Below are 19,299 nucleotides of genomic sequence, written 5' to 3'. Positions count from 1 at the left end.
GGCGTTCGGCAGCGGCGGCAGGATTGCAATCCCGAGCGGAGCAGCCGGCTCCCCTCGCTGCCCTCTGACCCGCTGTTGCTGTGGAAACTGCATCCCACGTAGGATTATGGAGCCGGAATCCGCAGGCTCCGAACTCCCCTCCAAATCCAGACGGTCACCGGGGTCCCCCCGCCCGCAGCGCCAGCCCCCCCTGCCCGCGGCGCCTGCGGGGTGCCCGCGGGGTGCCCAGTATCCCCAGTGGGGTGGCATCCGGGTACTGGAGGAGGTGGCAGCAGCACTCCCGTGTCCCCTGGTTTGCACCCACTGGCTGGTGACGCTGCTGAAGATGTCACGGTGTCACCACGAGGCCATCAGCGACCCCTGTCCCATCTGCTCCCTCGTGCCATCGCCTGAGTATCATCTCCCCGTGTGCTATCCCCGCATCGCAGGGGGAGACGGTGGTGGCTAGCAGGACCCTCACCCTCAAACAGCACCCCGGGAACATGGGTCCACACCGAGGACCCATCCCCAGCACCTCTGAGGGAGGAGCAGGAGCTGGACACTCACCAGAGACCCCCAGAGCCACAGGGACCGGCAGCGTGGGTCCCCCATGGGGGGAAGGGGTGGGCACGGGGGAGAGCAGAGCCCGTTTGGGGAGCTCTGTGGGCTGCGCTTGTGTCTCAGCATCTCTCCTGCCACCCGAGGAGGTAGGAGCTGAATTAATCGCGATCAATTAGTGCTGCTTGCAGTCCCTGGCTCCCTCCCTGCACCAGCTTTGTGCCGTCACACCCAGCGAGGGGGGCCCGGTGTCCCCCGCAGCACCTGTGTGCCATCGGGGATCGCAGCCCCTGCGGACCTCCAAACGGGGATAGGGGGCAAGCAGCGTGTCCCCCAGCCCGTGTGGCCACGAGAAACATCCTCGCCATCAAATTTGGTGGAGGGGATGAGGAGGGGCTGCACGAGTCCCTGGAGGTGCCTCTGCCAGGCTGGAGCAGGGCGATGGGGTGTCCAGAACAAGTGTCCGGATCCTGCAGGATACTGCAGCAAATGCCCTGCAATCTGCAGCCGGATGAATCCCACCTTCCTTCCCCCGCAACGTGCTGCCCTGGGCTACAGCTAATCTATTGTGCGCTGGGCTGCAGCCAGCACAAGCTGCAATACAGTAAATCCTTCTGCAGTATCCTGCAAGGGGACCGAGCCCAGCCGCAGCCGCCCGCTGCCGCCAGACAAAGAAGGGGGGCCCCTGCGGGGATGGGGCACAGGGCACGAGGGCACCAGAGGGTGGCAGGACCCCTGGCGTCGTGCCGGCGAAGATGGGAGAATGAAGCCCTCGGGCAGGGTGGGAAGTTCTCCAGGGAGTTTTGGGTGGTGCTGTGCATTCTCCTGCCCCCCCAAAATCTGCGGGTAGGGAGATGCTCAGTCCTCTGCGTTTGGGTTTTCCCTAAATGTTGTCACCACCGTGTTCCCCTTTCCACATCCCAATGTGATGCAGGGGTTTCTATGCCCGCCCTTTCCCTGCGCATGGTGCATCCTTCCCTGTGCCTCAGTTTCCCCGCCAGTATAGGGCCACCAAGCCCCTCAGCCCCCTCCCTCAAGCAGGCTCCATCACATGTGAGCCCCGCTGCCCTTTTCCAGGGGATTTTGCTTGGATACTGTCATTATGGTTATTATTACTATTATTATTATTATTGGGATGTTGGTGGGGCTCTGCGGCTCTGCCGGACCCGTCTTTGGCGAGCAAGGCATCCTTCAAAGGGAAGGCGCTCCGTCACCGCCCCACAGCAGCTGCGTTCTCCTCAATTAGAAGAGGTAATGAAGCAATTTATGGGCATCTACAAAGTGATGTGTGAGTGACAGGCTGTGTACGATCCGCGCCGGGGCTCTGCCGGCAAGTTGTGTTCTTCCAATTTTAATGGAAAGCTCCCCGGCGAGGGGGGAGAGCAAACATTGGTGCGTCTATAGGTGTGTGTGCTCCGAGGGGCCGGTGGTGCCAGTGCGGCGTGGGTGGGTGCAGAGAGAGCCGGGTGCTCCGATCCCCATCCCGGGATCGGCACATCCTGAGCCGCCGTGTAACCGGAGATGGGGGCAGCGGGGTGCGAGCTTGGGGCACTGCAGGATGCCTGGGTCCTCTGGAGTGCTTGGCTGCAGCTCCCTGTTTCCATCAGCACTCTGGGTGCTGCCCACCCTGCTCCTGCCTCAGTTTCCCCGTCGCTATCCATGTCCCCGCTGCGTGGCACTGGCAGAGCCCTTCTTCACACTCCCCAGATTTTGGTGGAGCACCGTGGCCTCTCAAGGGGGAGAAAAAACCTTGTTTTGAGGTGAAACCCCAGTGGCATCCACTGCCACCACCGGGGTTTTGGGGTGTGGGTCTGCAGCGCTGTCCTGGTGTTTTGGGTGCCTGGGGGGTCCCTGGAGCTCGTGTGTGCTGCCGAGGGGCCTTGTACCTCCAAGTCGCTGTGATCCTGTGTCCACAGAGGTGGGTGCCGCGCCTCCAGGTGCCGGCACACCTGCCTGCGTACCTGTAACACAGCTGTGTGCCCGTCAGTGCGCTCAGCAGTGCCTGTCCGTTTTCCTGGACCTGTCTGTGTGTACCTGGACCTGCCTGTGATGCGTGACCCCCCGTGTTCCTGTACCTGAGTGCGCACCCACCCCACCGCGGGTGTGCCTGACTGCACACGTGTGTGCAAATCCTCCCCCCGCGCGTGTACCTGTGCACACACCTGCATGTGCACAACCATCTTGTGCTCATTCAGGCCTGTCAGTGGCTGCAGCACCTCTACGCCCACATATTTGGGGGTGCCAGGCTGCCGGCGCGATGGGGCAGGGGTTGCCCCCGCCTCCCCACACCCCTGCCCCATCTCGCCGGCGTTGGCATCGTCCCCAGTGGCTCCCACACCCCAGCTCGGCCCCAGCCGGCCGCATCTCCCAGGAAACAGGATCCACAGCCAGGAGTTTCCGCTCAACTCGTGTGTGCCTCCCACAAAAAAAAAAAAAAAAAAAAAAAAAAAAGAAAAAAAAAAAAAAGAAAAAAAGAAAAAGAAAAAAAGGAAAAAACCCACCCTGACACCAGCACGGCCGTTAATCCTGCCCGGCTCATTCTGCTTTTCTTGTCTAGCCAGTTTCTAAAATTGGCCAAGGAAGGCAACTGGCTGCTCTCCCCCCACCCAGACCCCCCCTTCGGTCCCCACCTGGTCACTCCGGCGCGGTGTCAGGACCCCCATCACCCCATTGCGGGCGCGGTGGGGCTGCGCTCGGGCGGCGCCGGTGCCCGGCCTGGGGTGTGGGTGGGCAGCAGCGGCCCCAGGACCCCGGTGGGCGCATTGTCAGCATCCTCCCCTCCCGGCGGGCGCCCCGTTGCTGCCCTGGGCAGCCCCCCAGCCCCAGCGCCGGGGGAGCATGGCTGTGCCGAGCGAGCCTTCGGCACGGGCACACGTCCATCTGGCGCCTTCCAAATGTTACTGGCCTCGCAGGATCCCGGCTCCGCTCGGCGTTAACCCGCAGCGCTCCGGTGGGGACCGGGGGCAGCTGGCCATCGCCGCGGTGACCCCCGGGGGCCCCCAGCAGGGAGTCGGGGGCCCTGCAGCTGCCCAGGGTGACAGTGGCGGGGCCGGGGGTGGCGTGGGCAGCCAGAGGAGCCCCCTCCGCTCCTGCGCGGCCGCGGGTGTTACATGACCCGGCGTGGCCGGCGCTGGGCAGGGACAACACCGGGGCTGTGACTCATGCTGTGGCTATAACAGGGAGCCCGGGGAGGGGGGCCGCGGCCATCTGCGCAGCCTCAGGGCTGCCAGCAAGCTGCGGGGGCCCTGGGGTGCGCTCCCCACAGCACCCCCGGCACCGCCGGGAGCAGCCGGCGCGGGGAGACGCGCGGGCAGACACGGGCGGCGCTCCGGGAAGCGCCGGTACCCGAGCTGGCACCCCGGTGGACGGGCGCTGGTGTGTCCCGTAGCCTCCCGCGGACAGGGACAGGGCAGAGCAGGGGGCCCGGAGGCTGCTCGCCTCCCGCGCCGGCTCGACGGGGCGGGGGAACAAAGCTGGCACCGAGGGAAGAGCTAAATTTAGCCCGTTTCCCTGCTAGCTCTGAACTGCGGCGCTGGGCTCCAGCCGGCCGAGGTGCCACCATCGCTGCGGTCCATCTGTCGAGCCGTTCCCCAGCCCTCCAGGGCCCCCCCAAGCCAGGGAGGGGGGTCAGACCCCTCCACGACCAAGGGGTTTGGGGGCTGTCTCCATGCTGAGCGATGCCACTGGGGTCACCCGAGTGCCCCCAGCATCCGGGGGGCAGCGGGGCACCCGCGTTTGTGGGGTGGTAGGGGAGGGTCCTCGCACGAGGGAAGAAGGGGCTCTTGACTGATGGGATGATTGTGGGATGAAATGGTCGCTGGAGGGAGGTTGGCTGTTGTGGGGAGATGGTTTCTCATGGGGAGATGGGCATTAAGGCGAGATGGTCTTTGAGGGGAAGATGGTTGTGGCAGGAGAGATGGTCCTTGTGGGCAAGGTGGTGCTTGAAGGCGATGGGGTTCTTGCAGGGGAGAGACCTTGCAGGGCAGATGACTTTTTATGGGGGAAATGGTCATGGCAAGAGAGATGGTGATTGCAGGGGAGATGGTCCTTTCAGGGGAGGTGGTCAATGGCCGCTGCAGGTGAGGTGCTGGAGATGGTTTTGTGCAGGGAAGATGGCCCTTGCATGGAAGGTGTTTCAGGATAGATCATTTCTCCAGGGAAAGATGGTCCTTGCAAGGGAGATGGTTTCTGGCAGCAGCAGGAACAGGGGCCTGACCAGGCATCCCCACCTCTGCCCACCTCAAGGGCACCGTGCCACGTTCTGCACTCAGGGCTGAGGTGGAGCCGAGGTGCCACCAGCTCCAGGACCCCCAGGCCTGGAGGATGCCACCAGCCAGGTGGGGGCTGCGCTACTGGAGGCTCCAGTGGCACATCCAGAGCCAGGCCCAGAAGGGCCGTGTCCTCTGACAGCACCATCCCCAGCAGCGTGGGGGTGTCCCTGGGGTCCCTGTCACCAGGACCAGGGGGATTGCAGGGAAATGAGCTCTCCAGCCACCTTCCTGCAGCTGTGCGTTACAAGGAGATGTCAAGACTTTTGGCACCCCTTGTTTATAGCCCAGTGGTCCTAGATCCTCTCTCCCAGTGCCAGGGCAGGTGCCTGGGGATGTGACACCCTGGGATGATGTGAGGGCAGAACCAGCTATGTTTGCACCACGTGCCAGCCAATCCCTTCCTGGCACTGCCGTCCCTGCAGCATCCCCGCAGCACGCTGGGGGGACACATCCCCTCAGCAGCTCCCTGCTTGGGGGGCACCCCAAAAAAACCTCCCATAGCCCCACAAAGGGAACTGGCGGCCAAGCAGCTCATCTGGACCCGTTACCTAAGATGAAACCCAGGCGCCATCTGCTCCATCTCCTAATTAAGAGCATGGCAGAGGAGTCAGGGCAGCGGGGGGACGTGGTGACAGCGAGGGGGGATGTGACAGCGGGGTTCCAGCCATGGGGTGACAACTGAAGGAAGGGTCAGGGCTGCCTGCAGGTGCTGTGTGCCCCAGCACCCATCTGTGCCCACCCTGCTGAAGCCCTGGTTCTTGCCCTGCTCCCAGTCACAGGGTCCCCAAGGTGGGTGGGTGCTCTGGGAGCTGCCAGTGGTGCCCAGAGAGGACCCCAAACACCCCTGGTGCTGATGGGTGCCCCACTTCAGAGGAGGGCAGGGTGCTGGCAGGGGATGAGGTGTGGGGAGGAGGAGGGGGGAGCAGGACCCGGCTGCTTTGGGGTCTGTGATGCTGAATTAGAGGGGATGTGGAGGTTGGCGTGGAGGGGGTGAAGGCGGAGGGACCCCCCGCGTGGCTCAGGGAGGCGGTGGCCGCTGGGGGCTGGCTGGGGAACACGGAAACCCTCGGCGAGCGCCTGCCAGGAAGCTGTCACTGGAGGGGATTTTCCATTGGTGTCAGCAGGCGCAGGACGGGCTGGGGGGAACTCGTGGGGCGGGGGTTGGGGGCGCCTGGGAGGGGACCGGGAGGGTGCGAGGGACGGGGCGCAGAGGGGACAAAGCTCCCCGATGCCCCAGGGGTGCGGGGTGTGCGGGGGGGCGCAGGGGAGTTGCACCCCCGTGGTGCCCCCAGATGGGGAACAGGGGAGGAAAAGCAGCAGTGAGTGTGAGTGTGCAAGGGAGAGGCACCGCCACGGCGTCCCCGTGTGACACGAGTGGGACACCCCGATGCCACTCGGGGGAGCGGAGGGGGCAAGCAGGGCACCCCTGCAGTGGAAAGCCAGCTGTGCACACAGGACACGGTGACAGCGGGAACCGGGGACGCCCATGTGGGGGTATTTAGGGCCACCCCAAACCTTCGCGGCGCCCCGCGGCGCCCAGGGACCCCCGAAGCAATGGAGGGGGGGCAATAGGGAGGACGCCCCTTCCCCGCGGCGCTGGCGGCTGGGCCAGCGTGTCCCCATCTGTGTGGCGGCTGTGTCCCTGCCGCCTGCCTGTCTCCCGGTGGCATCTCCGGCCCCACCCTGACGTCTGGGTGGCCTCGGAGCCGGGCACCAAACCACGTCCGTGTCCTGCGGGGCCATCCCTCCATCCCCCCCCCGCCGTGCCCGCCCTGTGCCAGCGCTGAGGCCCGGGGCCGGGTGCCAGCAGCCTCGGGGAGCTTTGGGGGGCTTGGGGGCGCCTGCAGCCCCCTGCACACTGATGCTGCCACCCCACGGCACCCTTTCCACCAAAGAGGGAGCTGGGGGGCCGTTCTGCCGGGTTGGACGGGGCTTGGAGCGGCCGGGTCTAGTGGAAGGTGTCCCTGCCCACGGCAGGGGGCTGGAAGGAGATGGGCTTTAAGGCCCCTTCCAACCCAAACCATTCCATGATTCTGATTCCTCTCGCCGCCAACCTCCGTCAAGCTTGAAACCGTTAAACTAATTAAAGCTTTGCAGCAGCAGGATTAAGCCCGGGCAGGGGAGGTGGGAGCCCAGGTAGTCGATTAGTTCACCAGGCGAGGATATTGGATTTCTGCGAGGCGAGTCAGCAGTCTTCGGGGGCTGTTATCTTTGCAGGGCTGCGGGGTCAGGAGGTGGGAAGCGGAGGTGACTGCAATCTCGCCCGCTTCATCCCCCCGCTCTTCATCCTCACCCCCCCGGCCCCGCCGCAGCACCCGGTCTGGCCGGCTCTCCCCCGCCCGCGGCGCCCATCTCTATCTCTCCTTCTCCCTCCGTCCCTCCTCGCTTGTGTGGTCTCGGCTGGTGTTTTGTAACCAGCGAGGAGAAGAAAAAAAAAAAAAAAAAAAAAAAAAAAAAATTAAAGAATTTTTTTTTAAAAAAGGGGAAAAATAAAAAAATAAGGAAAAAGGCCCTACCCCTGGCGAGGAAGCCAGGAATGGCGAGGTCCGGAGAGCCTAATGGGAAACATGTGGCGGCTGCCTGGGGCTGAGCGGGGAGGTGAAAGTGAGCGCGGCGGCGCGGCGAACATCCCGGTGCTCCCCGCCGCCCCCCGGCAGCTCCTCCGCAGCGCAGCCCCCTCCCCAGCGCCGCTGCCGGGCTCCCACCTGCGCTCCACACCGGGCGGGGCGGGGGGCGGCGGGGGCCGCCTGCCCCGTGCTGGGGGGTGCTGGGGGGTGCAGGTGGGCCCCGCTATGCAGGGACGGGGCGAGGGCGGAGTCCCGGCGCGGGGAGCTCCCCCCGCGTGTCACGGGACACGTGGCCCCCAGCGGGACCGAGGACAGGGGCCGGACACCGGTGGTGTGGGGTAAGAGCCGCGGCGTGCGCCCAGCGCCCGCGGGGCTGCACACCGGGGATGAACGCGGGCACCGCAGAACGCGCAGGGCGCGGGCATGGGTTGTCCAGAGACCCCCCCACACCCCGCTGGGGACCCCACGGCCGTCCCGCCGCGTTTGCCAAAGCATCCGCAGCTCGGACACACCGGGGGACGGCGGCGCAGAGCCGGGGGCCGCACCCCGACACCCCCCGGCACCCCGAACCTCCGCGGCGAGCCGAGCGCAGCGTGTGCAGCGGGGAGCAGCTCTCGGCGGCTGTTCTGGAAAACCTCCCGTTTGTTTCCTTCCTGCCTGCCTCCCCTCCTACAGCTCCCTGGGCACACCAGCAGCCTCAGCAGAGACGAGACCGGTCTTTCTAGCACATATTTTCCTGCTCCACACAGCCCTTGGTGTAACTTTACACCGAGGTGCCCGCATCTCTGCGGTGCCAGCGCTGCGCCCAAAGGCTGGCGGGGAGACGGGGAAAGGGGGGGATGCCGATGGACTGACAGGTTTGAATTCTCTTTCCCTGCCTTGTTGATAAGTTGTCACGCTAATCCAGACACCGGGAAGAGCCTGGATCACGCCGAGCGGCTGCGTGTGTGTGTCTGCGGGTGTGTGCTGGGGGAGGGAGCCAACCGGCAGGGATTCACACGCGGCGCTGGGGAGGGAAGACAGGCGGACGTGCTGGCATGGGGAGATTGCGAGGGGCTGAGGGGCTCCACCGTGCCCCCCTGTGCCACATGGGCAGCCGCTTTGGGTGCCTCGACCTCCTGCAGGAGAGTGGGGGGGGCAGAGCTTTCTGCAGACGCGTGAGCAAGGCGCACACCCGTGTGGATGCGCACACGCGTGCCTACAGCCTGCCGGGGAGATGCTCCCCCTCGTACGGGCAGCCCCCGGTTCAAGGCACGGTCACGGTGGGGAGGAAAGGGTCGTCCCGCCCCAAAACGCCACCCCGGGCATCCCGTGATGGAGCAAAGGGTACAGCGTGGGTGTACCCGTGCGCCGCGGCTTCGAGGGGGAGGCGTCAACGGGTGGCACACGGTGTGCCCAGCCCTGCGGGCACCCACGGCAAGCGGCGCTCCCAGGGGAGGGGGCTGCTGGCTGATGTGCGGGGGTCTCTCTCGAGCAGATGGGAGCTCGGTCGCCTGCCAGCCCCTCGCACTGGAGAACGGCGCCAGCCCGCCAGCCGAGTGGTTCCCGCGTGCCCAGGGCTCCGGCCCCCGCCAGCCCGGCAGCGACGGCGACAGCAGGAGCTTCCGAGTGAACCTACACTGCAAACACCCCCGAAACAGGTACCGGGGGGGTCTCAGCCCACAAACGGGGTGCTGGCAAGGCAGGGTCGGCGGCACATCTTGGCGCGGATGTTCTGTCCATCCCTGTCCGGGAGATGGATGGATGGGCGAGGGGCTCCCCGGCTCTGCACAGCCTCCCGGCTTGGGATTTTGGAGTGAACTGCAGGCCCTTGGGAGTGCAGGGTGGGCTGTGGCAGTGGGCACGTGGTGCCCGGCACCCACCCGTGAGTGCCCGAGTCACCCCACCGCCTCCCTCGCTATACCCGATTCCAGCGGGGGGAAACTGAGGCAGGCGCCACAGAGGGGCGTCCCGGCGAGGGGCGGGGTGGCACCGGGCAGCGTCACGGCGGGGAGGATTGCAGCTGTGCCTGGGGTGTCCGCGGGTGGGTGGGAGCCGGGGGGATGTGGGGGTGGGATGTGCTGAGCCTCCTCCTCGGGCCGAGACCCCCCCGCGTGTCCGGAGCGCGGCTCGCCGGGGACACCTAGCGGCAGCGCCACCGAAGGACCCCCGCCACCCCCGCCCCACCGAGGGGAAACTGCTGCTGGTGCGGATGGGAGGGGGGCGTAAACCTGTCCCCTCCGCCCCCCAGATCACAGGCAGCCTCCCCCGCTTTGCCCACCCCCCCGCAGCCCCCACGCCACGGTGATGGGTGGCCGTGGGAGCTCGGGAGGATCAGCCCTGGAATGTCCCGTGGAGGGACTGGCACAGGGGTGCTGGGCACTTAAGTGAGCCCCCCCGCACGTGGGGCTGACCCTGCACACCCCTTCCTTTGCAGAGAGCTCAAGTGCAATAGCAGGAGCAGCAGCAAAGCCGAGGGTAAGTTCCAGCCCTCAGACCTCCCCAAAGCCGCCCAAACTCCGCCCCTGTGGAGGGCTGGGAAAACCCAGACCCTCACCGGAACAGGCCCCCCCCTCTTCACCCGGGAGGGGGCTCCGTGCTGGAGTCTGGCACGGGTGGTCCTGGTGTGGGGAGGACATCCAGCCCCCCGCTCCTGAGCTGGGGAAGGCATCCAGCTCCCCCGAGTCCCCGTTCTCCCAGCTGTGAGCAGGGCTGTCACATTCTTGCGGTGCCAGCCGGGTCCTTGCTGGTGACAGGACAGAGGAAGCTGGGGGATGGATATGGACACCTCATCCCTGAGAACGGGGGGATGGAGTGAGGCTCTGCTGGGTCTTTTTGCCTGGAAGTGCCTGCGGAGCCTCACTGTCCCCCTCTCTGCCGCCCGTAGGTCCTGGTGTCACCTTCCCTGACCCCCATGTCAGCAACTGCTCGGCCAAGCGGCACGCGGGGGAGGAGGAGGTCAGGATGCGTGTGAAGCCCCCGGGCCCAGTGGTAACGACCAGCGTTGTGCGCGGCTCGCCCGACTACGTCCGAGAGCCCAAATTCTACCCTCCGGGACACCCGGTGCAGCGGCCCCCAGCCTGCCCGGCCGAGAAGGCGTTATCCTGCAGCGTGCTCAGCTTCCCTGAGGGGTCGTGCCCCGCGCTCGGCCGGGAGCACCAGGCAGGCTCGCTGCTGCACGGCGACCCGGCCGACCGCTGCCAGAGCGTCCACGGGGGCACCAAGGCGGCCGAGGACCTGCTGGGCTGCGCCGGGGAGCCCCGGATCCTGGGGGGCAGCGCGGAGGAGGCATCCGCCCGCGACCGGGCGCCCAAAACCTTCCCCAACGCGACACTGGCCTCGGGCCGCTGCAACGTAGACAGCATCCTCGCCTTGCTCCGGAGCAAGTGCGGCAACGGGCACATCAACCTCCACCCCGTGGTGCAGCTCATCGACATCATGAAGGACCTCAACCGCCTCTCCGAGGACCTCAAGAACAGCGGGGTGCACCTGGACTGTGGCAGCCTCCGCGGTGGCGGCGGGGCTCACGAGGACAGCCGCCTCCTGCCCGCTGACCGTGACCTCCAGTACAGCTTCTTCTCCTCGCCCTCCTTGGCCAACAGCATCCGCAGCCCCGAGGAGCGGGGGGTGCTCCTCAAATCCGACCCGTCGCGGCACCCCCGGCCCCCGGCGCGGGATGGAGAAGCTGATGGAGGCGGGGGGAGCGCCCCGCAGCCCCCAGGACACAGTGTGGGTGTGGGGGATGTCTCCAAAGCTCCGGCGGATGAAGCCGGCTGCTCCCAGCCCGATGCCAGCGATTACTCGGAGCTGGCCGAGGCCGACATCCTCAACGAGCTGGCCTCCCTGGCTTGCCCGGGGACGCAGCTGCTGGAGTCGCAGGCGATGGAGCCGCAGCCCCAGTTGCTGCCAGCCCAAGAGCTGGACTCCCAATCCCGGCTGTTGGATTCCCAGTCCCTGGAGTCACAGCCCCAGCTGCTCGATTCGCAGAGCCTGGAGCCGCTGCCAGAGTCGCTGGAGCTGCAGAACCTGGAGCCGCTGGGGCTGCAGTCGCTGGAGCCGCTCTCCGAGTCGCTGGAGCTGCAGTCGCTGGAGCCTCTGTCCGAGTCGCTGGAGCTGCAGTCGCTGGAGCCACTGGCGGAGCCCCTGGGGCTGCAGACCCTGGAGCCGCTGCCCGGAGCGCTGGAGCCGCCGCTGCTGCCCAGCGAGCCCTCGCTGCTGGAGCCGCAGCCCCTGGGAACCGTCTCGGAGCTGCTGGAGGCGCAGCCGGGCGCTGGGGACCCTCTGCGGCCCCACGGGCTGCAGCCCCGGCTCGGGGGGTGTCCCCTGAGCACCATGGTGAAGCGGGGCCCCTGTGGGGGCCGGGGGGGCGGGCGGTGCGGCGAAGATCACCGCAAGTACGCCCTGCGCCGGACAGATAAGCCAAAGATGCTGTGCCGCCGGAGGAGGGCGGGCCGAGGGCGCCGGGTGGACGTCACCCCCGAGAGCCGCGTCCTGTCCCCCCTCGCCCTGCCCACCGAGATGCCCCCCGGGCCCGAGGAGCCCGACACCCCAGTGCTGAGCCCCCCGCCGCCACCGAGCCCCACCACGCTGGACCCCGACGAGATGCCCAAAGCCCCCCCGGCAGGGAAGAAGAGCAAGTGCCGGGGGGTGAGGAAGATGGTGGTGAAGATGGCCAAGATCCCCGTGTCCCTGGGGAGGAGGAACAAGACCACCTACAAGGTGTCATCGCTCAGCAGCAACTTGAACCTGGAGGGCAAGGAGCTGGCAGCCAGCAGCTCCATGGAGCCCACGCCGCTGCTCAAGATGAAGAACAATGGGCGCAACGTGGTCGTGGTGTTCCCCCCAGGCGAGATGCCCATTATCCTGAAGCGAAAGAGGGGCCGGCCTCCCAAAAACCTGCTGCTGGGCCAAGCCAAGCCCAAGGAGCCCACCCCGGAAGTGAAGAAGAGGAGGAGGAGGAAGCAGAAGCTGGCCTCGCCCCAGCCCTCCTACATCGCCGACACCAATGACAGCAAAGCCGACTACTCGGACGTGTTGGCCAAGTTGGCCTTCCTGAACCGGCAGAGCCAGTGCTCGGGGCGCTGCTCGCCGCCCCGCTGCTGGACCCCCAGCGAGCCCGAGTCCATCCACCAAGCCCCCGACACTCAGAGCATCTCCCACTTTCTGCACCGCGTCCAGGGCTTCCGCCGGCGCGGCGGCAAGGCGGGGGGCTTCGGTGGGCGCGGGGGGAGCCACGCCGCCCGCGCCGCACGCTGCTCCTTCAGCGACTTCTTCGAGGGCATCGGGAAGAAGAAGAAAGCCCCCAGCGCCCTCCACGCTGACCCCGTGCACCCCCGCAAGCGCGGCCGGCTGGAGCCCGACCCTGTGGGAAAACCCAAGCGCAAGCGGCGGGCGCGCAAGAACGGGGCGCTGTTCCCCGAGCCCAGCTCCGGGCAGAGCTTCGGGGACGGCCCCGCCGCAGAATGGCCCGGGGGGGAGAAGGGCAGCCCCTGGGCCCCCCACCACGGCCACCCCGGCGGCCAGGCCGGACGCAACGGCGGCTACCAAGGGGCCGAGGCGAGACCTTTCCACGCCGCGGGGCTGGAGTCGGGCTCCTCCGGCCGCGCCGGTTTCTACGCCGGCAGCGCGCCGTCCTCGCAGACGGAGAGCGGGCCGGAGCGGCACAGCCTCTTCACCGGGTACTTCCGCTCCTTGCTGGACTCGGATGACTCCTCCGACCTGCTGGACTTCGCCCTGTCCGCGTCCCGCTCCGAGTCCCGTAAATCGGCGGCCGCCTACACGGCGCCCCCGGCCGCGCTGCCGGGCCAGCGGGGCATGGCTGCGTACCCGGCCCGGGGGGGCAAAGTGCCTGCGGCCAGCCCTGCGGCCGAAGCCGCCTTCCACGCGGCCATGCAAGGCCGCCCGGCCTTCCCGCCCGGCCGCGCCTCCGGCGGCTACGGCGTGACACAAAGCTCGTCGGAGTGCCGGGGCACCGAGTCCTTCCCCAAGCTGGCCCCGCCATCGGCCGTGTCGCGGTCGCCCACGGCTCACCCGGCCGCCAGCGGCGCCCCCGGCTACTCCCCGTACGGCAGCTACGGCAGCGCCGGGCAGAGCGTGGCGCCCGCCAGTGTGTTCCCGGCAGGAAAGCAGTACCCGTCAGCACAGGACTGCCCCAACAGCAAGGACTGCAGCTTCGCCTACGGCAGCGGCAGCAGCCTCCCGTCCTCGCCCAGCAGTGCCCACAGTGCCGGCTACGCGCCACCAACAGCTGGTCCCAGTTTGCCGCTGGGAAAAGCCGCCTTCTTCAACAGTGCCGAGCAGGGGGGGCAGTTCTCCAGCGCCGCGCACACCCCCCTGCGCTGCGACAGCCGGGCCAGCACCGTCTCGCCCGGCGGCTACATGGTGCCCAAGGGCTCGGCATCCTTCCAGCCCTCGCCTGAAAACTGCCGGCAGTTCCCCAGCGCTGCGCCGTGGGCCTTCCGGCAAGGCTATGGTGGCTTGGATTGGAGCTCGGAAGCCTTCAGCCAGCTCTACAACCCGGGCTTCGAGTGCCACCTCAATGAACCCAATGTCATCCTGGACATCTCCAACTACACCCCGCAGAAAGCCAAGCAGCAGACGGTCTCCGAGACCTTCTCCGAGTCCTCCTCTGACAGCACCCAGTTCAACCAGCCGGCTGGTTACCGGCGCGCCAACAGCGAGGCGTCCTCCAGCGAGGGCCAGTCCAGCCTCTCCAGCCTGGAGAAGCTGATGATGGACTGGAACGAGGCATCCTCTGCCCCTGGCTACAACTGGAACCAGAGTGTCCTCTTCCAGAGTAACTCTAAGCCCGGTCGAGGCCGACGGAAGAAGGTGGATATGTTCGACACCTCCCACCTGAGTTTCTCCTCCTCTTCCTCTTCTTCCTCTGTGTACCCCGCCAAGAGGAACACGGGACCCCGGCAGCCCCGGGGTTCCCGAGGGGCTTGTGCCTCCAAGAAGGAGAGGGGGACGGGCAAAGCCAAGTTCCCCACCAAGTCACAGGCGGTGAACCCCCTCTTCCAGGAGAGCACGGACCTGGGCTTGGACTACTACAGCGGGGACAGCAGCATGTCCCCCCTGCCCTCCCAGTCCCGGGGCTTCGGGGTGGGGGAGCGGGACCCCTGCGACTACACCGGCCCCTACTCCATGAACCCCTCCACCCCCTCAGACGGGACCTTCGTCCAGGGGTTCCAGAGCGACTCCCCTGGTTTGGGGCAGCCGGATTTGGAAAGCAAGCACTTCCCTGCCCTCCCACACCAGCTGGCAGCCCCCGGCCAGCAGACTGTGTTTGAGGCCGGTTTGCAGAAAGCCTTCTCGCCCAACTGCTCCCCGACCTTGGCCTTCAAGGAGGACCTCCGGGCGGGCAGCATCCGAAAGCTGCCCGCCTGCGACTCGCTCAAACACAGCATGCAGGGGGGGGCCCTGCCGCACGCCCCGCACCTGGCTTGCCGCGACCTCCCCATGCCTCAACCGCACTACGACTCCCCCAGCTGCAAAAATCCCCCGTACTGGTATTCCCCCAACGCCAGCACGCGCAGCCCTTCCTACGACGGCAAGGCGGGCACCGGGATGCTGGTAGACTTCATGGGCAGGACAGACCCCCCGTGTCTGAACCCCCACTTGAGCAGCCCGAGCGGCACCCACCCCTCCAAGGGCGAGAAGGAGCCCTTGGAGATGTCCCGGGCTCACCACCGAGGACCCTATGCTTGTCCCTTGATCAATGACTTGAACATCTCCCCCGTACCGAGAGACTCAATGTTGCAGCTGCAGGACAACTACAGGTACCCCAGTTTTGCACCCCAAGGTCACCCCGTCATGGCCCCCAGCCAGAAGAGCGGGTTTTTGGGACCCATGGTAGAGCAACAACACCCCGAGGACACTTTTACGGTCACCTCATTGTAGTGTCTGCTGATGTGCCAACCGGACAACGAGGTTTTGTTACAGGGTAGGTGGGGGAGAACCTGGGGGTGAGGGTGGCAGAGGGGGACACAGGGGACCCTCAGGGCCCTTCTCATCGTGTCCCTCTCTCTCCATGTTGTGTTTCTCTTTCAGAGGTAATTTAGCCAGCACTTTTTTCTGGAACACTTTTCAAGTTCTGTATTTAACTGGGATTGGAACTGTTTGTTTGTTTTCTAAAAAAAAAAAAAAAAAAAAAAAGGAAAAAAAAAGAAAAAAAAAGAGAAAAAAAAGATAAAAATAAGTGAAACAAAAGGAAAAAATTAATAATAATGGATGAAGAGAGAAACCCCCTGTTTTTCCCCCTCCGCACTCAAACCCGCTCCGCCCACCAACCTCCGGCTCTGCTTTCCGGACTGCCGACCCCCCGCCCCGCAGCAGGACAATCGGACGGACGGACGGACGGACGGCGCAGGCCCCGCCAGGCCCGGGGGCGGAGGGGGCAGGAGGGGATCTGGGGGTCGGTGCTGGGTGCCCCCTGCCCACAGCCCGGCCGGGACCCCGGGGGAGGCTGTTTGGGGATTCTTTTCTTTTCCTTGTCGCTCCCGCGGGGGCTGCTCCTGCCGGACGGACACCGATGGCTGTTGGTGAAGCGCTGACCCCCAGCCGGCTCTGGCAGCGTCGCCAGCGGGGCTCGGAGACGCCACCATCACCAGGTGAGTGCTGGGTGTGCTGCGGGGTGTGCTGGCTGTGCTGGGTGTGCAGGGTGTGCTGCAGGGGTGTGCTGGCTGTGCTGGCTGTGCTGGCTGTGCTGGCTGTGCTGGCTGTGCTGGCTGTGCTGGGTGTGCTGGGTGTGCAGGGTGTGCTGGGTGTGCAGGGTGTGCTGGGTGTGCTGGGTGTGCAGGGTGTGCTGGGTGTGCTGGCTGTGCAGGGTGTGCAGGGTGTGCTGCAGGGGTGTGCAGGGTGTGCTGGCTGTGCTGGGTGTGCTGGCTGTGCTGGGTGTGCAGGGTGTGCTGCAGGGGTGTGCAGGGTGTGCTGGCTGTGCTGGGTGTGCTGGCTGTGCTGGGTGTGCTGGGTGTGCTGCAGGGGTGTGCAGGGTGTGCTGGGTGTGCTGGCTGTGCTGGCTGTGCTGGGTGTGCTGGGTGTGCTGGGTGTGCTGCAGGGCTGTGCTGGCTGTGCTGGGTGTGCAGGGTGTGCTGGGTGTGCAGGGTGTGCAGGGTGTGCTGGGTGTGCTGCGGGGTGTGCTGGGTGTGCAGGGTGTGCTGGGTGTGCAGGGTGTGCAGGGTGTGCTGGGTGTGCTGGGTGTGCAGGGTGTGCTGGGTGTGCTGGCTGTGCAGGGTGTGCAGGGTGTGCTGCAGGGGTGTGCAGGGTGTGCTGGCTGTGCTGGGTGTGCTGGCTGTGCTGGGTGTGCTGGGTGTGCTGCAGGGGTGTGCAGGGTGTGCTGGCTGTGCTGGGTGTGCTGGGTGTGCTGCAGGGGTGTGCTGGCTGTGCTGGCTGTGCTGGCTGTGCAGGGTGTGCTGGGTGTGCTGCAGGGGTGTGCTGGCTGTGCTGGCTGTGCTGGCTGTGCAGGGTGTGCTGGGTGTGCTGCGGGGTGTGCAGGGTGTGCAGGGTGTGCTGGCTGTGCTGGGTGTGCTGGCTGTGCTGGCTGTGCTGGGTGTGCTGGCTGTGCTGGGTGTGCAGGGTGTGCTGGGTGTGCTGCAGGGGTGTGCTGGGTGTGCAGGGGTGTGCAGGGTGTGCAGGGTGTGCTGGCTGTGCTGCAGGGGTGTGCTGGGTGTGCTGCAGGGCTGTGCTGGCTGTGCTGGGTGTGCAGGGTGTGCTGGGTGTGCTGCAGGGGTGTGCTGGGTGTGCTGCAGGGGTGTGCTGGCTGTGCTGGGTGTGCAGGGTGTGCTGGGTGTGCTGCAGGAGTGTGCAGGGTGTGCAGGGTGTGCTGGCTGTGCTGGCTGTGCTGCAGGGCTGTGCTGGGTGCTCCGGGTGCTCCAGCGGCTGCTCTGACCCCTCTGGGTGCCCCTGGCCCCTCCTGGGCTCTGAGTGGGTGCCCTGGGTGTTGCCCCACCGAGATCAAACCGGGGACCCTGGGGGCTGGAGCTGCGGGGTGCAGGAGCCCGGAGGTGCCAGAGCCGAGGGCTGTGGGGTTCCCCAGACCCCCGAATGTTTGGGTGCCAGATGGGGGGCGCAGGACGCGAGACCCCAGGGGTGCCAGAACAGCATGAACGGGACTCCAGAGTGCTGGGTGTGCGTGGGAAGGAGCCAGATCCCCTGGCACATGGGACCTGGACCCCAGAGCCGGGGTGTGGGTGTCAGACCCCCGGGCCCGTGGGTGGGGGTGGGCAAACACCCCATGGTGGGACCCTCACTCCTCTCTCCCCTTCCCCCCAGCACAGCACCCCAGCCCTGCGCCCCCCACCCATCCTGGCCGCCGGAGAGGAGAGGAGAGAAGAGGAGAGGAGAGGAGGGGGCCACCTCCGGAGGGGACCCCACCCCTGCCGCCCCTGCTTCACCCCCGGCCCCCGCCCCGGCCGTGGCGCCGGCGCCGCGTTCTCTCTCTCCTCCCAGCCAGAAGCAGAGGGACTCTTTAAGTTTTATTTTTTATTTGATTGATTTTCATTTTCTGCACAAAACCAGCAATTGTAAATACTTTTGAAGAAAAGAAGTTAAAAAAAAAAAATGTTTAAGGATAAAAAAAAATTTAAAAAGCTAAAAAATCACACAAAAAAAAAAAATTAAAAAATATCACGCACCGGAGGGAGAATCCAAAAATGATGGAGAACAGGCCTAAAGCATCCAAGAGGTGAATATGCAGCAGAAAAGAGCAAAAACCCCCCCAGTATGCACTGAGAAAAAAATTTATTTACAGATCGAGCGACAAAAAAAAAAAAAAAAAGAAAAAAAAAGAAAAGTAACAATAACCTATTTATTGTATATAATGTTTTATTATAAATCGTGTCTTGTATATTGCATTCTGTACATCTGCTGTGGTTTTGTGGTGTGCAACTTCCGCATGGGTTCCTTGGGTTTCCGTTGCCTTTTTTTTAATGATTCAATGATGATTTGAGTTTTATTTTTATTATTATTCTGAAGAACGAAGGCGGGTTTTTGGTTTTTTGTTGGGTTTTTTGGTTGGTTTTTTTTTTGGCAGTACACACCCAAAGATCCAAATTTGTATAAAAACAAAAAGGAGTTATAAAAAAGAAAAAAAAAGAAAAAAAAAGAAAAAAATTTTTAAAAAAGAAAAAAAATAAGGAATAAATCAATCACAGACCCTCTTGGTGGGGAGGGGGAGTGGGGGGCTGGGGTAAAGGGGGGTCCCTTTCCCAGGGTCCCCGAGGCGGGGGCGAGCTCAGGGTGTGGCTGCGTGTGTGGGTTCCAGGTGGGCTTTGGGGTCCTCTCCTCCCGCAAATTCCCTGCGTGTCCCCACCTCCTCCAGAGTTCGGCAATCTCGGTACGGCTTTGTGGGTTGTGCAAAAAAAAGAGAAAACACACACACACACACACACAAAGAGAGGAAAACCACCCTGAAATGGATAAAAAAGGCAAAATTCACCAAAAAAAAAAAAAAAAAAAAAAAAAAGGGGGAAAAAAATCCCCAAATTCGGTCAAAATCCCCCCTCCCTGCCCTGCCCCCCCCAGCTGCCCTGTGCAGTGCTTGTGCTGCCCTGGCCAGAGGGGCCGCCCCGTCAGCCCCCCCCGGCCCCCGCTTTGCCCCTCAAACGGTCTTTTTGTGTTATTTAGGAAGGAATTTTTAATAGGCACTTTTTTTATATTAAAAAGAAACCTATATATTGAGCGACGCCCGCTGCTTTCTTGCTTCTCTTTTTTTGGGGAGCACGGCCTGGCTGTGCCGGGGCCGGAGGGATGTTTGCCCTCCCGGGATTTAGGGGGGATGCGGCGTTAGGTGGGAATTGCTTCCAGAAAGTTGAATTTTGGTACAAATCGGGGTGGCCGGGGGACCCCAGTGCTGATCCCCGGGAGATGGGTGGCACTGGGGGACAGTGCCCAAGGGCCTGGTGGCGCTTTGGGGGCTCTGGGGGCAGGAGGGGTGTCCACCCCTC

At 64.8% G+C, this 19,299-nt stretch overlaps 1 protein-coding gene and 1 long non-coding RNA gene across 3 annotated transcripts in view; one reads left to right on the top strand and one right to left on the bottom strand.

Moving 5' to 3' along the window:
* Positions 1-19,037, top strand: part of AHDC1 (AT-hook DNA binding motif containing 1) — a 52,857-nt gene extending 33,820 nt beyond the window's left edge. For both annotated transcript variants that reach the window (XM_086863221.1, XM_086863219.1), the window contains 5 exons: positions 8,853-9,015; positions 9,792-9,832; positions 10,242-15,299; positions 15,407-15,966; positions 17,627-19,037. In XM_086863221.1, the coding sequence (XP_086719347.1) occupies positions 10,319-15,256 (4,938 nt within the window). In that variant the 5' untranslated portion in view covers positions 8,853-9,015; positions 9,792-9,832; positions 10,242-10,318 and the 3' untranslated portion in view covers positions 15,257-15,299; positions 15,407-15,966; positions 17,627-19,037. The remainder of the gene's footprint in view (positions 1-8,852; positions 9,016-9,791; positions 9,833-10,241; positions 15,300-15,406; positions 15,967-17,626) is intronic.
* LOC147649291 (uncharacterized) lies at positions 2,269-3,624 on the bottom strand. The gene is made up of 2 exons (XR_015279296.1): positions 3,168-3,624; positions 2,269-2,498 (listed from the first exon to the last, which is right to left on the bottom strand). It is a non-coding gene; the product is annotated as an uncharacterized LOC147649291 (long non-coding RNA).
* Positions 19,038-19,299: the final 262 nt, after the last annotated feature.

Source organism: Cyanistes caeruleus, chromosome 26 (genome assembly GCF_971803275.1).
Source record: "Cyanistes caeruleus chromosome 26, bCyaCae1.hap1.1, whole genome shotgun sequence".
Taxonomy (NCBI): Eukaryota; Metazoa; Chordata; class Aves; order Passeriformes; family Paridae; genus Cyanistes; species Cyanistes caeruleus.
This window is presented reverse-complemented; position numbering and strand designations above follow the sequence as displayed.